At 34.0% G+C, this 17,179-nt stretch overlaps 1 protein-coding gene across 2 annotated transcripts in view; it reads right to left on the reverse strand.

Moving 5' to 3' along the window:
* Nucleotides 1-9,791: 9,791 nt before the first annotated feature.
* LOC136819298 (two pore channel protein 2-like) overlaps nt 9,792-17,179 on the reverse strand; it is a 31,832-nt gene continuing 24,444 nt past the window's right edge. For both annotated transcript variants that reach the window (XM_067075541.1, XM_067075540.1), the window contains exons 8-28: nt 17,042-17,110; nt 16,750-16,787; nt 16,490-16,595; nt 16,050-16,176; nt 15,856-15,921; nt 15,593-15,657; nt 15,280-15,383; nt 14,690-14,864; nt 13,753-13,872; nt 13,542-13,589; nt 13,288-13,377; nt 13,106-13,144; nt 12,910-12,965; nt 12,521-12,635; nt 12,240-12,311; nt 11,864-11,961; nt 11,513-11,588; nt 10,925-11,010; nt 10,593-10,674; nt 10,295-10,375; nt 9,792-10,043 (exon numbers count right to left, since the gene is read on the reverse strand). In XM_067075541.1, coding sequence (XP_066931642.1) covers nt 9,915-10,043; nt 10,295-10,375; nt 10,593-10,674; nt 10,925-11,010; nt 11,513-11,588; nt 11,864-11,961; nt 12,240-12,311; nt 12,521-12,635; nt 12,910-12,965; nt 13,106-13,144; nt 13,288-13,377; nt 13,542-13,589; nt 13,753-13,872; nt 14,690-14,864; nt 15,280-15,383; nt 15,593-15,657; nt 15,856-15,921; nt 16,050-16,176; nt 16,490-16,595; nt 16,750-16,787; nt 17,042-17,110 — 1,842 coding nt within the window. In that variant the 3' untranslated portion in view covers nt 9,792-9,914. The remainder of the gene's footprint in view (nt 10,044-10,294; nt 10,376-10,592; nt 10,675-10,924; nt 11,011-11,512; nt 11,589-11,863; nt 11,962-12,239; nt 12,312-12,520; nt 12,636-12,909; nt 12,966-13,105; nt 13,145-13,287; nt 13,378-13,541; nt 13,590-13,752; nt 13,873-14,689; nt 14,865-15,279; nt 15,384-15,592; nt 15,658-15,855; nt 15,922-16,049; nt 16,177-16,489; nt 16,596-16,749; nt 16,788-17,041; nt 17,111-17,179) is intronic.

The raw sequence follows: 17,179 nt of genomic DNA on the forward strand, positions 1-17,179 counted from the left end.
TCCGTCCTTTCGTTTACATCTGTGTATTTTATGGTCAAATTTACTATACCAAGTCAACATAAGTGTACAAAAAACAACTTTGACAAAGTAAGTTTTAAGACCCACTTAGCTTTGTTTTCTTACACTGTACAAACAATATTTTGATAGTATTGACGCTGTCCTTAAGTCAAAATATCTTCTCATAAATGTCTTAATTCAAACATTATATCATACCATAGCCGTAATGTTTTGTACTAAAGGCGATTTAGATGTATTCGATTAATCCTCCCCTTTTCTTGTATAAATGCAATGATAATAAATTTCATTGATTGCATCACAGCGAGGTTTTACTGAGAGGTTTAATAAACGAAAGCTGATTTCAGCTAAACGTTTCCTGTAGTTTCACTGTGTCTCTACTACCCCTGACTCTCACATGTCCTCTTTCACTCCTAAAAAATATGGAATCCAAATCAAAAGTCATTTAATCAAACAGAATAACAGTAATTATCAGAAGAATGTTAATGACCATCTTCAAAACAAAACATAATGAGGTAATTGCTTAAATATCGAAAAAACCTTTCGTTTCTCGATCGCAGAAGATACGTTTCTTTTTACCACGCTGCCACAAACGGTTCTTCGGACTGAAGGCTCCTTTATTTGCGCCTTTCACCTCAATGTCTAAAAATCACTAGACTAGAAATCACCATTTTTTGTGAGACATAATAAATTAGTTCATCGTTAGTCTTTATCTCTCATTCTCTTCTAGAGCTCATCCCCTCTAATGAGACTTATGTAAAAGAGAAAGTTTTTGATAGCTTATAAGAAGGGTATTACTTTGTTTGATCAGCCATCAGTCATCATCAAGTCTTTTCATCTTATCTCAGATCCTTTTAAGACCCTTCTTCCGGCGTTTAGGACACCTTCAAATAAACGACCAAAGGATGACAAGAACCCAGTTCACCACCATTGGGCCGATATCCGCTTATTTGTACCCTTTTTCTAAAAAAAAATGAAACTTTGGTTGTCTAGGTTCTCTCTCCGTCACAAACTTCAACAACACAAGAACGAAGACGTTTCTTCACATTTTTCGATTTCAAAGGAAATCGTTGACTCCAGATAATTGCTTCCTCTCCACTCCATCAATTTCATAAACCCACTCTTTTATGACTTTCGAATTCTGCTGATCTAAGCCTTTGATGCCAAAATTTTCCCTTACTTACTACAACATAAGTAAACAAGTTGTTAATAGCCTATAGCCCTGTCCATATTGCTAAGTGAGCCCCTGCAGGTGGTTGCTGGTATCTAGGTATCATTCACAGGCTTTTTATGAGAATGTAAAACCTTTTTCCACATTCAATATATTGGTTGACGTCAAAAGGAACTCTTTTGTACATTATGCACATGTGAATGCTTTGGCATCGTACTGAAGCACCCTCGGATTTGAAAAAAGCTATCAATCCTTCTGTTTCCAGATATTTCTAAATCAATCAATAAAACATACCTGCAGAGCTGAAATGACTTAATTTAGACTGAATTATCTTCTAAATTTGTTACACTAAAAGACAATCCATTCGTTTTCTAGTCGCTGCCAGGGCATCGCCTCTCTCTGTAATAGTGCAAAAGGACCAGGAAACAACCATTGCAAAAATGAACATTAGACATACTCTCTAATAATTGATGAGGATTAGTGAAGGTTTATCAACAGGAAAAGTGACCTTATTCAAAGAGGAAATCCTTGCGTATTAATGATAAGATTCGATAATCACATTAAAGATTCCATGGAGATACTCTATCATCAAAATGAAAAATGTAGTCTCCAGTTTCCATAACTCTCAATGAAGTGCTCCTTGACTGAACTGGGACTAAAACATCCCCTTCTCACAGACCCACTGGGAACCCTTCCCACTGGAAAAATTGGCCGAAATATCGTCCCCAATGGAAAACTATACTCTAATTTTTGTCCCCGCTCAAAATAATCAGATAAGCCAATCCTCACTGCAAATTCTCGTGCTATTGTTTCCATCCCCACTGAATTTTCTGGCCCGAAAACAATGGAATTCAAATCCCCAGTCAAAAGACAACATGGGAATATCGATCCCCATCGAGTTTTGGTCCGTTGTTTTTACCCACTGGCTGATAAAATCCCACCGGGTCTGTGAGAAGGGGGTGTACTAACCTACAAGAACCTATTCGTACTTTAAATCCAAGAGATAATTTGCTGAATTCGAATCAGTTATGAACTGACCGTAGACTGTAACTCGATAACCTTTCGATAACTTTTCTATTAACACTTTGACACTACGTGACCTTTATAATTGATTGCTTTCATAATGCAACGACAATCAAAGTGATCTTCCTTTTGCAATATCCTTTACTCAAAACCTTTCACCACATTCCTTGTAGCGTGTGAAAGTATCTTCTACTATTGACAGGAATCTATCTTTCCTATCTTTCATCCGTATAAACAACATCGCAACACTTCAATTACGTTAAAAGATCTTTTCTCGTTCACCACACAAACTACCATAAATAGAAGAAATTATGGTTTAACTTTATAAATACAGTCTTCACGACTTCTTCATGATAGGGAGAGGATACTCGGCGGATACTTTTCAACCCTTGTCACAAAATTTCGTGGAAAGGGATTGGGTTAGAGTCAACCAGTGTCGAATGACCACATGCTTTGTTCCGTTGCATGGGCTTTTCCAGAAATGTATTAGGATATTGATATCCGCGAGTGTATACACATAACCCGGGACTAATCAAAAAGGCAGGTGGTTTTCAAAATACATAGTATTTTCTTATTTTGTAGAAATCCAGAGGATCATTGGTCAAAAGCTTTTGGATAATCAAGGGTAAAGTAGTTTTAAAAAGAAAATAAAAAATAACGAAAAACTGAACATGTAAACTTTTAACCATTCTCGAGAATGAAGCAAGCCTAACTGTGTAAGCAAGATTTAATGCTAAATCTATCAAATTACCCATTTTAACTTCAGTTACTTTGGACCCGGCGGAAGCAGGAAAAATGGGGAGACTTCAGCCGCTTTTCTCAAATTCCTATCGAATTTTATCTCAATTTGAGTCTTAAGCCTCCCCAATTTAACGGTTGTTCCGCCGGGCCTATGGTCTCTTTCTTATCAAGAGACCCTACACGTTTCTTTTTATTAGAACACTTAAAATTTGGCTGAGCCTGGACGTGCTTATTCTTTTGGCAGTTTTCAGCCTAAAATGTTCTTAAATGGGTTCTTAATTTTTTAGACTACTCTAAATCGACAATATCATGCAAAATAAAGAGCAATTAAAATTGGTAAAATTTGGACAATATTTGACTCTCGATTTTAGAAAATCCATCTCTAAGTTTGGTTAAAACTGCTTGAAAAGAGAAAAAATTGTAGTTTCTTGTCACTTTTTTCCAAACTGAGGCTGGGCATGTTCTTACAAGTTTCTTAATTTTTCGACGAATTTCAGCCTCAATGTTTTTATAAACTGGGTTCTAATAAAAAATAAAACGTGTACTATCTAGAAAAGCATCTTACATCACCTCCTCGTCACCTGCACTGGCCAAGTACTAAAAAAACTGCAACAAAACTTGCTTCTCTCCTCTCAAACTAAGCGAATCCAAACACTTTCTCCTTCTCACTGTTTCACCGGCTATCACAAACAACCATCGACATCAATTATTTCAATCTTTTCATAATTCAAGTAACAAATTGCAGTAATTACGATAAGAATAACGACCAATTAAGAATTTCCATTGACAAGATAACGATGGTGCTCCTTTGTTTTTCAGCTTCACAAATTTGTACTTTTTATTTCCTTTATTTCAAACATCATTTTCTTAAAGTATACTTCTTGTCTTCTTCGACCATATTTCGATTTCTCATGTACCAAGTCCGAACAAAATTCAACAAATTTAGCAATCTCTTCTCTCAATAAAAGCGATGCTTAGCAACTGAATGAAGACTTTTATGTTCATGCAAATTGCTCTTACAAATATCTTCTCAAACATAGAATTTGAATGTCTCCAACACTTAAAGTATAAACGTCCTCCGAAATGACGCACAATTTTTCTAACTCAGTCAAACAAATCAACCTTTTTCTACCATATAACGACTCAATGTAGGTGTTCTAATATATTTGTTTTACTTTCAAGAAAACGAGTCGAATTTCATGTTTATATCTTCATGAAAGCCTGTATTTGTTTAACGGTACTAGTAAGAAAGTAAGAAGATCCTGAATTCTTTTTTTCATCGTCATTTCTATAAAGAAAGGTCGTACTATCCAACTATCATATTATGTTTTTGTAGCAATATTTTTGTCACACGAATCTCATGCTTGCTATATTCTATTTTTATTAGAAACACTGTATTTACACTTCCCACTCGTTCGAAAATCGCTTCTTTCACCAACAGAAAATTTTTTCATTTCCTTGATGTTTTTGATATTTTCCTCTTCCATTTAGCTTCCTTTATTGAAAATTCAGTATATGGAGACAAGAAACAGAATAACAGAGACAATCTGCAGTGGGTGGTATCTATCTATCACCAACTATATTTGCTAATATTTACTTTTTGCTTTTAATATCCGATTTCTCTACCTCTCCGACTCTTAACCATCCCGAGTTTGGTCATTTCCATTGATTGTAAATCCTAACCTTACATCCCTGTCTCGTTGCACCGGTAAGCATCAATGAAAACCGCGAAGAAGAAATGCGTTAAAACAACCGGTATTGAAGTAGGCTGTAGGCATCCGTCTTATATGTTTTGATATAACAAAACTTTAACGGTAACGGATTCGTGCTCCTATACTACCTGGGGTTTTGTAGAGGTCTGCGATTCAGACTAGAGGATGCCTAGATGCCATCACACCTTTTCTTAACCTTTCCAGCGCGCAACATTTTTATATCTTCAGCCCGTCTGCGCGCAACGTTTTTTGATGAAAATGCAATTTTCACGATAACCGTTATAACTTTTTAAAAAATTAACTTCAGAAAAAAACCCTTATATTTTTGGAAAGCCCTACCTTTCCCCTTTCTAAATATGTTTAACTGAGTACTTCAAACAATTTTGGACAGAAATTATGAAGCCAGACAAAAGGTATATGAAAAAACAATGTGGTGCAAAACTTCAAAAAATTATAGAGAACTGAAAAATTGATAAAAACACTTACTTTTTTCTTTAGAAGGTTTCTTTATAGTTAGGTAATACAATTCCATACTTTTGAAAAGCCAAATAAAACTCTAAAACACTTTTATAAACCCTTACTTTTATAGCTAACTTTCTGCCTCCTCCAGTTTCACAAAATCACGCAACACAGCTTGGTCTACCATTTCTATTTTTGAAAAATGTTGCGTCATACCAAAACAAACCCCAATTGTTTCTTATCGGAAATTTCACGCTGATTCCGATTTTTTAATCGGTTTTACCTTACCTCTGACGGTTGGGGCGTAATCCGACCAAATATAAAGGTCACCTTAAAAACGTATCAGATACGTCTTTCGGAACGTATGGCGAACGTATCAGATACGTCTTTCGGGGCGGAAAGGTTAAAACAAATAAATAATTATCTTTTTGCTACAAGCCGAATAACTTTTTCAAATGAAGCTATACTGTATAACTGGCTACATTTGACAACATTGTAAACTTCCACGTAAAAATTTCCTTTTTCAATTTTCGATATTATTTGCTATATTTTTCATTTTTAACTTTTTTAACAAGTAAACGAAACAAGCTAAAATAAATAATATTAAAAGAAAAAACAAAAGACTTCGGCGAAACAAAATCAATAGAAAATATAGAAATTCTTCCTTGTGAACTTTTCATTAAAAAATCTTTACACTCTTGTACAAAATATTAGTTCAATATTTTAGCACCATGTTGAAAATTATACGTCTCCTAGATATAAGCTCAGCAAAGATTGAGTCTGTCTCCTTGGGACTATCTAAAATCCCCCTAAAATCTTTCAATTTTAGATAAATGAAAATTAAAAAAAAACCCAAGGCTAAACACAAAATGACACCTTGGTGGCCGCCAACCGCCTGCAAAATATCAGCTGATTACACGACGACAAATGAATTATTTGAGTAGGTAGTAACGTAGCAGCTCGCAGTAATTTGTATAAATGAAACAACTGAAAGTTTGAAATATTAAGATTTGCGCAAAGCCATATGGTCTGTCATACAATGATTGATACTCAATTAAAAACATCCGTTTTAATCACCACAAGGAATCTCATCAAACCTGACCATTATCATCTCAAACATCACAGCTTTGGCAGACCGCTGTTGTCTGTGGAATAGATTAAAAGGATTAAGAACCTACTATTTCGACACATCTTCATGTTTAATTATAGTTATTACTTTACAACAAGTCATTATGAACCTAAATTTAGCCTCTTCAGATGTTCTTAACTTTTTGTTCTAGAAACATAAACATAGAGATGGTCGACAGTCGTTCTTTTCAGCTTTGATATAGGAATGAAAGAAGATAGTTTTACTGCTTAAATCTAAACTCTAAACTAAAATAACCAAAAAGTAATTAAAACCTCATCTTACACGTTTTTTTATAAGAACATAAGGCTTCAGATGTTCTTAACTTTTTGAGTTTCAAGCCTAAAAATGTTCTTAACATGTTTTTATTTTCCCCATTTTTTATATATTTGTCCATTTTTCTAAAAAATTGGCTGTTTTTGAATCCGCGAGGCCTCAAAATGTTCTGAACTTATTCTTAACATTTTGGCTATCGAAGCCTTATGTTCTTATATAGTTTGTTCTTATGAAAAAAACGTGTACCGCAACACTAACCCAAACTCACCATCGTCAACTGTCACATCCTAACAAGAAAACAACATACATTGACCATTAAACGAACCATGTTATAAATCAAGTCATCTAATCGAACATCCTGATGAATGACCACAAAAAGCTGTAGATCTGGAAACCAATTTATGGATATCTTTCAGATTTTCACTTCATAATATCTTTCCAAATTGTGTCATTCGAGCTGATTAATTTGGAATTAATGTGTGGTGATTAAGATGATTTATTCGCCTAAGATCATACCACAGAACAGTATAGTATCTGGCCTAGTAGTAGCTTTGTTAAATAATATGCTCTAAAATTGCGAATCTGAGACCATGTTTGGTCTATAGGCCCTTTAGCAGACGCTCAAATATGTTTGATAACCATTCTATAAATGATGTCCTTGATGAGCAAGACTTAATATGCCTGAAGCTTTTTACATCCCTGTGTCACAGATCCACTGGAAATTTTTATCCCCGCTGTGGGAAGAAGTTGTACCGGGGCTGTGAGGTTTTTTGTTAGTGTAGACAAGCTACACCACACTTCTCGGTGAACCCTACTCGCAATTTCTTAGACATTCACACAACACAACTCCAGTATCAGGGTTTCTTCATCGTACAACCAAAAATGAAAAAACTTTTGAAAAGTACCAGTATGAAAGAGGGTAGAAGTTTCATAAAAGCCCTTTTACTTGACTGGTCTCAAAAGCTTTTCAATGAATATTTTAAAGGTTACTTTCCGAAGACTAACCACAGTTACCACGATAGCAAATTGTGTCTCGTTTCTGAAATTCCTTCTTTTCTCAATGGGTCGAGACAAAAGACTTCTAGTAGGGTTTTACCACAAGGAAATAAAATCTGAAAAATACGTTCTAAATACAAGTCAGAATCACAGGCTAACAATCACACTAACTTTATTAAACCAAAACACGAAACAAGACTTCGTGAAGTTCCTAACTCCTCTAGTTTCTTATACTATGGTTTGAACATTCAAAATGCAATAGAACTATGAAACTATTATCCTGTTCTGGAGGTGACTTTCATAACCAAAGACACCCCTTCCCACTGGAAAAATGGCTATATGTCCAAATATTGTACTAGTTTTCCATCCTCATTGAATTTTCTAACTTAAAAACAATAGAATCCACAGCCATAAAAAAAACATGGGAATATCAATCCCAATCCAGTTTTAGTTTGTTCTTTTTACCCCACTGGTCGAAAAAATCCTACTGGGTCTGTGAGAAGGGGGTGTTCAAAGTCACCGTACATCGCCCCTCTTGATAAAATATCTGCTACGGCAAGATTTTCTCCCATCATCAACTTTACATGCTTCTCATATCTCATCAGCTTAACATTTTTCATCGAATACTATAAACTTTCATTTAAAAATAAAATTCTATTGACTCATCTATTTTACACATAGATCTCAATTTCTGTTACCTTTCATCTCTTCGCACACTTATATTCGCAGAAGGTCTTTCACTACATTGCAACTTTACAAATTATTCTCTCACGGTCACTCAGAGAGGAAGTATTGTTAACAGTCATTTATTGCTTGACCCTTCAATGACCTCGTGTGAGTTAAATCTGAATATATGAATAAGAAGTACCATCTTTACTACCAGGCCAATCTCGCACTTATTTCTACCATATGTACGTAGATATGTAAAAATCCATAAATCTACTATATTAGTAGTTACGGTATATAATCTAAAAAGAATGACAAATAACTATTAAAAAGCGACAAAAAGAACGACAAACCTTAACCCTAACTATAAAAGAACGACATATTTCAAAGCCTAAACCCTAACTATGTAACGTTTCCAGAAAATTTAACATTACTTTAACCCTAAAACTCTAACTATCAAAGAACGAAACGACATATTTTGCCGTCCACAACCCCGAAAAGAACGATAAATTACGCATGCGCATAAGTCTTTATGTTAGAGCATTTACCGTATCTACACATATGGTAGATTTACAATATCTACACATATAGTAGATTTACGATTTTTACATATCTACACATATGGTAGAAATAAGTGTGAGGCTGTGTTGCAACTACCATGATCTACAGAATGACAAACCATTTCAATTCACCCTAACACCCTAATACATCAAGAAGCTCATCCAAAAAAGCTGACCTTCTTTCTAGTACTCGTTCAAATTCAACCATCCATATAGGGTCATTGAAATTTAAAATTTTTTACAACATTTCCATTCAGAATGTTCAAAACACACTTTCATTCAAGATTTCTTTTTGAAAGCAGTTTTTGTTTCTAAACTGCTATGACGTAATTTCATCTTACGCTCCATTAAGCATCGCTCGATTTCAAAAGCGCACGAAAAATTCTATGTGCGTCCGTCCGAAAAATGAAGATTTTCATTTAGTTGGAAACTATTATGTTTTTTTTTGGTTTGTTTTAACGATATTATACTGTGTAACTTATTTCTTCAAACAAGCAACTAACATCAATTTTATGCCTTGTTGGTCATGTATAACATTATCTTTTTTTAAAGGAAAAAATTCAATAATTTCGATAGATATAAAACGAATTCTATAAAAAAATTGTGAGTTGAATAATTACAAATACTACAAGAAAAATAATTACTGCATAAAAATCACTGTGAACGCCTACTTAACCCTTTTATCAAATCCCTCCTTATCTCAATTCGATTTTGATGATGATGAGTTTCTTACAAGAAATACAGATCAGTTTACCCTGAGAGAGTAACCCGAGATGATTAGAAAAATCGGACAAGTTAATGAATATGGCCTCCTGATTTTGCTTACTCTCTTTGGTTATTTATCTTCCAAAACCAGAAATGACCATAAGAATCATTGTCACTTTAAATCTGGTAGAAATTATTAAGAAATTACAGACTCAAACCGATTTTTAAACAGTGTTCAGTTTTAAAACATTTAAGCCTAAAAATTTCCAAAATAAAGAACAACCCAGCCTGAACCAAAATTTACTGAGGTGTATTATGAGTATCTTGCTACGCCTCGTAACCTCCAGTAAGAAAGGGTTTGATAAAAAACTTTCTAATTAAAACCACTAATATAAAAACAACAAAATTTACTACCTCAAAATGTTAAAAAAAAATTACAGCAAAAAGATTTTTTATTCCTCTGCTCATAAAGTTTGTGTACGTGTGTATTTTCTTAAATAATGATTCTTATTAATCTCTTTCATAATTTCATCCACTGTCGGTTCTTGATAATCCGATCGGAACCATTCATGAACACGGAAATGTCGACTCGTCTAAAAAAAGAAGGTCGAAAAAAAAACGTCCCTTGATTTAGAATTTCAATAATTTCTTTTCGTTTATTTATCCGGTCAAAGGATAATGGTGAATGAAAAATCCTGGCAAAAACATATTTTTCGTTTTCATTGAAATAGCTTACTTTAAAATCCCGGACGTCCGAGAAATGTTAGCCATTTCAATTCTTATCATACTAAAATTATTTCTACTCCATCCTGATTTCATGAAAATGCTTCCAAGACTATTTTACCTCTTCATTTTGTGCGAATTTTCTTCGTTTACTTCTTTTGATTTCTGAGATTTGTCTTCGTTCCCTTTGGGATATAAAGGCCTACAAAAGAGAAATAATGCAACTATCACAATTCGATGAATCTTTTTACAACATAGTCTCTAATTTAGAAGATCTTATCAAGAGTTAGAATGGGAGTTGAAATAAGAATAACCAGTGGAATATACAGTAAGTTAAAGAGTGAGTATAATGAAAAAATTGAGCTCTCCGAAGATAATGATTATGAAACAGCACTTGTTGATCCATTAAAACAACTTACCTCGATAACTAATGCAACAAAAAGATTGATACAAATAACAACAGAAACCAACCACCATACCACAAAATATAATTGTGCCCATCTAAAAATAAGTAGAGCAAAAAGTGTGACATAGTCAGAGATGATCAGAAATTTCAGCCCCATTTCAACACTCCATTGCAAGATTGGACACACAGAAATAAATGCGTCATGAAAGCTGAGAATTTTTAGCGTACTGCAGCTTTTTCCCGTGTATTTATGATGTAACTCTTGTGCGCAAGAATTGAAAAGGAAAAGAAAATCACATTTGCTATTCACAGCGTTAAGACGCCAGTTTTGTTAACTATTTATACCTAGTTTTCATGGTTTGATTATATGCATCCAAGAAGACGAACCAGTTATTGACAACCAGTACATCCCACAGCACCACTATTGATGCCTGGAAGAATAATTTACATGGAAGTGTAACAAATAAGCCTACACAATAGTTATCGCACGGTACCGAGTACAATGTGGGATATATTTTTCGAGTTCAGATTTTTCGTCGAAAACTCTGAACGAGAAAAATATCCTACATTGTACGGATAAAAGTGTGATAACTGGTTTATCGTCAACTTGAAAAGTCATTAAAATTATCAAAACATTTTTGAGGATAAATTTCGGGAACAAATCGCACAAACTATGTACTCTCGCTTACCAGACCCCTTTTGATGAACGCGGTCTCGTATTTTTACGGTACAACATGAGATACATCATTTATGTACGCGTTTTTAGCCAATCAGATTGCTCATATTTTTCATGTTGACGATAAAAAATATTGATATTCCAGAATCAGTTCTTTCAAATCTAGCTACTTTATAAAGATTTAGCCAAGAAAACTGCCCTCATTACATTTACAGTGCAAAATATTTATTGAAATAGTTTTCGACTTTTTGACTTACAGCAAAATCATCGAAGTTGTTTGCGTAATATTCTAACTGTCTGTAACTACCGCAAGATATGTTCAATGATGCAGCACTAAAATGGAAAAAAAATAATGTGAAATGAAGGTTTTACAAAAATTAATTTTCAACCCTTATTGTTCAGAAAACTCTATCAACAATCCAGTTCGTTCAAAAGAAATTTCACAAAATAGAAAATTTCAAATCTTTGAGAGGTATAATATGTCATAAAAGCTAAATGTTAATCGATCTTTTGAAACTAGGGCTTTCGAGTTGTTTCTGCTGGAGATTGAAGAATTCTAAGCGTAATTGAAGTCTAGGTTCCGATGACATAATAATAAATCTGCTTACACGTGCACATCGCTTGTGTCAGTGGCATTAACAGGTGGTTGAGGACTTTTACCGCTAAACAACATCAACCCCCATATTCCAAACACGTAGAAAATGAGCTGTGATAAAACAGAAGATGAAAAAAAACATTAAAATCCAATATTAATACAGTGCAGTCTCTTTAAATCGACCACCTCTGTGACTCGAAGTCTCCTTAACTAGAACAAGATTTCTAGTCCCTTCAGTTAATATTGTCTTATAAACTTTACTCCATAACTCGAAATTTCCTTTTAATTTGAAAATTTTGTGTTCCCCGTGTGTGTTCGAGTTCTAGAAATTCCACTGTACACTTTCTCGATCAATATTCAAACACAAAATGATGAAATGTTCGACTTACTATAACTATACCACCAAAAGCTCGCATATTTTTCACCAAGTCAACCAAAGTACTTGCCACCATTTTCAACGGCTGAAACACGAAATAAATTTCCATAAAGCACATAGTCATTTGTCACTACTCAATTGAAAGTAAGTGGTCTGAACTCAACATTTAAGTGCAGTGAAAAATTTGAAAATCAAGAGATTTATTTTTTTCAAATCGATGAATTAGAATTTTAGGTTGTTTCAGCCTTTTTTCATCATTACCGAAATTGACATTTATTTGTAGCGAAAGAATACCTTGATACTCGGAATAATCCGTAACAATCGAATGATGATCAACATGTTCGTTATACGAAGAATATTATACAAAGACATGGGTGAATATTTGACGCTGCGTCTCATAATTTCCTTCCTGCAAAGAAAAGTTGAAAGGTTGAACAGGTTAGAAACTAAAGATGCAAGCTAAAATATCTATTGGTTTTTAGATCTGGTGAAGTCACTGGAACCTTGACAACAAAGTCAACAGAAATTATTTTCATTCAACAAAGTATACAAATTGAATCTCATCTCTCACACAATTCTCGTAAATTTGGACCAAGATTTCAATAAAATTGACCGCTGATGAAAAATCCTCTAAAGATCATTTGGCTAAAAAATGGGATACAAACAAGACGTTGTTTACTTACTGTGTTAAATATGGAAATGGTCCTCCATAAAATCCAATACAAAGAATTTCTAAAATCTGGAAAAAAGTAGATTGAAATTTTTGGCAGGTTTTCTATCTGAATTTATACGCGATTTATACATTTTATACTTCGATTTATAAATTCGAGCATAGTAAAAGTTACATACAAGGCACAGGGTGAAATAAAAAACACTCACCACAAGAAGCCAAGTAACAAAACTCTCAAACCAAACATTCTATAATAAAAAGATAAAATTTCTAGTTTCTTGGTTTTGAAATCTTGTTTTTATTTTCGATTTACCAATAATGCTTAACACCAGTCATGAGACATACATCAGAAAGTAGCACCAACACTTATGAAATATAAAACATCACCCACCTTATGTGAGAAGTATCTCTTTGGACCGATGAAATATATCATCAAGACTTGCTCGATTGCATAGTAGACGATAAAGCAGAAATTGAAAATCTGAAATGATAGAGCAAAATAAGACATCACAACATATGCAACATAAAATTAATATAGATATGGTAAGAAACTGGTAATTGGGCAATCCAAGAAATAATTCACCGCGTTTATAATGAGGTAAAAACATATAAAACATAACCAGTCTTCACTCAGACAAAACTTACAGCCAGTAGAGAATGACCATCAAAAGCTGTCTTCATCGCTAATTCCAGCTGAAAAATACAAAAAAAATAAAATGATTTTGATCAGAAAGAAAACACATTGGATCACAATTTTGACCATTATTATGAAAATTAAATACCCTTTAGAAAGTGTTTTTCATTTTTTATAGTATGAAAATTGAAGAAATTTAGAAGTGAACCTCCTTGAACTTACCGTGACAATGAACACATTGACAAAAGATACGAAGTCACCAAAATATTGGAAGTAATTGTGTAATAATAATGCTTGTATTTGTTTCAAGATCGGTCGATCGAAAGTTCGACATGGATGTCTCTAAAACGAGAATGTAATTTTTATGATTATCTAAATTGATAACTCGTTGATTCCTAGGGGAGTTTAATAACCTTAGAAAAGCCCTAAGGCGTAGTGGTATAGTGGTTATCATCCTTGACTCCCGCCTGTCAGGGCTGGGATTCCTTCAGGAGTAGAACCCATCCCGAATGATTCGGAGGGCTCATATCTATTTTTAGAAAAGCCCTAAAGCTTGGGCTCTAAACATTCAAAAAGTCGAAAAGTGGAATACTTTAAGGGTAGAAAGTTTCGCGAAGTCAAAAAGTTTCGCGAAGTCAAAAAGTCGCGAAATTTAGCGAATTTAAGTTTTGCGAATTATGGTTTAAGCCGAAATTTCACAGATAGAACTTTCGCGAATTCATATAAAATTTACCTATTTTGGTAACAAAAACTTATAAAACACGCAAAAATTTAGCAAACAGTACAAAACTGAGTAAGAAAGTTTATTTTTCGCGAAAAAAACTTTCGCGTTTTTCAGGTTTAATTTCTTACCTGGCAGATCAAAATCGCGAAGAACGCGAAAGTTTCTGCCCTTAAAGTAAACGTTTAAGCGTAGAAAAGCCGTGATTTCTAGTACAGGGTGTCCCGAAAAAAAGTACTGTGTCAGAACACGACTACATTAATATCTCTTGGGACACACTGTACAGGCTGAGGAAAAATTTGAAAAATTTAATATGACTTTTTGGATGAATTCTGATAACAAAAGATTAAAATAATTCACAGAATAAAGCATCAAGTAGATTTTTTCTATGTAACAGCGTACGTATTTCACAATATTCGTCTTACTACTATTTCCTACCTTTTTAATAGAATCTGTGAAAACGATATCGAAAGTTTCTTGAAACTGTTTGGCGTTCACAACATTACCAGGTAGGTTCTCCAAATATTCCATCATGTAAGGTTTATAACGGTGTTTTTTAGAGAATTTCACTTCATCGATCAAACTTTTAACGGTGAAAACATCCACACAGGAGCTGAAAGACGGTGACAATGAACTTAAGGTACGTTATTTTTATAAGTAAAAACGGCTAAAAGCTATCATTCAGCCTAAGAAGCACCCTTGGGATGTGGATACTTGGAGAATGCCCGGTAAGTGCGGACCAGAGCTTTGAAAACTGAACCTTAGAGAGACTAATTTCTTGCGAGAAAGTTGTTCTTAGAGAGACAAAATCGGCGAAAAGTGATCCTTAGAGAGCTAATTTTCGAGCAATCTCCTAAGCTTAGAGAAATATATATTTGAGTTTTCATGGTTTGGGTACCTTTAAAAGACCCTTGGAGAGACTAATTTGACTTTTTCTTGTTTTTTTGTAACCCTTAGAGAACCACAGAAAGGTCAAAACACTTATCATTCACCGTAAGAAATACGGGTAAATAAATGCGAGCTTTTACCTTGGAGATTCTAGAGGTGTTTCATAGAAGGCCATTCCACGTAAGACCTCGAAGGCTGCACGAACACCTACCCGTCTTCGTAAGAAACTGCTTTGCATCGATTTCTGTAAAATATCAAAAATTATAACACCTTTGGTGAATCTGGACACAACGTCCGAAATTCAGACATCAATGTTACAAAATATCTTCTTCTGATTGAGGGAAAAGTTGAAAGATCGATGAAAAGAAATTATCTTTTAGAAAGGTTCAACTTTTATTTGATAGTAATTATAGCCATAATTTTGGTGTTTGAGTATAACTTGGCAACACTCACTGTAAAAGATCCTTTGAATTGATTGTAAATGACAGCCAGCAAAACATTCATAAAGAAATACATCCCTAAAACAGAAAAACATAGATAACGAATGATAGATTCCCTCACAACTCCACCCCCCTAACAAGCATAACATGCCTCCGTTTTTCGCTGTCGATAAATCTTTTCGAAGTGCATTAGGGCTAACTTTTCCCAAGATAAAACAATCCCGAGAACCTGATAGACACAAAGAACACTAGAAGAATCAGGAAGAAGAAACTTACCAATTGCCAGGAATAAAATGAAGTAAAGAGCGTAAAACCGGTTGTCTGAATACGCTGGCATCATAACTAAAATGTAGAAATAATGTACGTTTCATGTTATATATCACTTTTTTTCTTGTAATTTTATGAGATTTTGATATTTCAAAGCATTGAAGTGTGACAAATGAAATGGTTGCTTATATAGAACTACCAACCATCAGGGTTATTTGCTGTTGTCAACAAGATAATCAACGACATAATGGACTCTCCAAGATCGGTGAAATATCTTCGACCTTCGTTTTTATCATGTAAGTTGTCCAGTGATTTCTCTTTTGGATGAATCTTAAAGAAATGAAGAAACAGAGTTTTGATTGAATAAGCAGTGATTCCACGACTTAACATTGATGATTTGTTATGTGAACTTTATGCAAAGTCTCCCTTTTATGCCTAATTTAGACAGTCGACTGTCTAAAGTCAACGCGATATCTTCTTTCGACGCAAATGCTATGCCTTCAACCTTTTTAAGTAAAATTTAAAGACTGCTAACTTTCTATCGACTTTCTGTCGTTTTTTAAATGGAACAAAAGCGAAGTCGACTGTATTAAAGCAAAGAATGGAAGAATTACGTCATTCTTCATAAGAAGTCGAAACTTACATCACTGTCAGGGATGATTTTATTTCCATACATATCAACAGGACTGAACAAAACCATTCCCAACATAGTGAAGAAGTACAAGTGTAATGCCATCAAAAACAAAACACTATAAACAAGATGAAATAAAAACACTATAAAAGAGATGAAATAAAATAGTTTGAGGTAAAGGAAGCAGCTAAATGCAGCATTCGAGAGTATTTTTAGGTATTATGATTTTTAGTATAATGAAACTTTATTGATCAGATTTACAAAGTACTTACCTAAGAATTTGTGAAACTGTTTCTTGTATACTTTGCACCTGCAGATGATAAAAAAGTGAGCATAAATTTCAAAACATCCTCTGTACCCTCTCCCTATGACCAGGTGAGAAATTCTAATGGATATGGGATATGTTGAAGAAGCAAAATGCCAATAGGAAAAGATAATTCTTTTCGAGTTCTATTATTTTCAGTTTCAAAGTTACGTGTATCGATTTGTTGTAGTTTTGGAATTAGATCAACAATTCAAATATCCATTTAATTTGGAGACTGGGTGATAAGAAAGAAAAGTTACCGTCTTTTTCATGAGCGATGAGCTTTGGATGAGAAAGAAAGGTCGAAGAAGTCTTCGCATTCTCCAAGTCTAATAATGGACAAAACGAAGAGTATTAATGAGAGTGATATTCTTTTTGTTGGAAATATCAAACTTTTC

Source organism: Clytia hemisphaerica, unplaced genomic scaffold (assembly GCF_902728285.1).
Source record: "Clytia hemisphaerica strain Z4C2 unplaced genomic scaffold, Clytia hemisphaerica genome assembly, whole genome shotgun sequence".
Lineage (NCBI taxonomy): Eukaryota > Metazoa > Cnidaria > Hydrozoa > Leptothecata > Clytiidae > Clytia > Clytia hemisphaerica.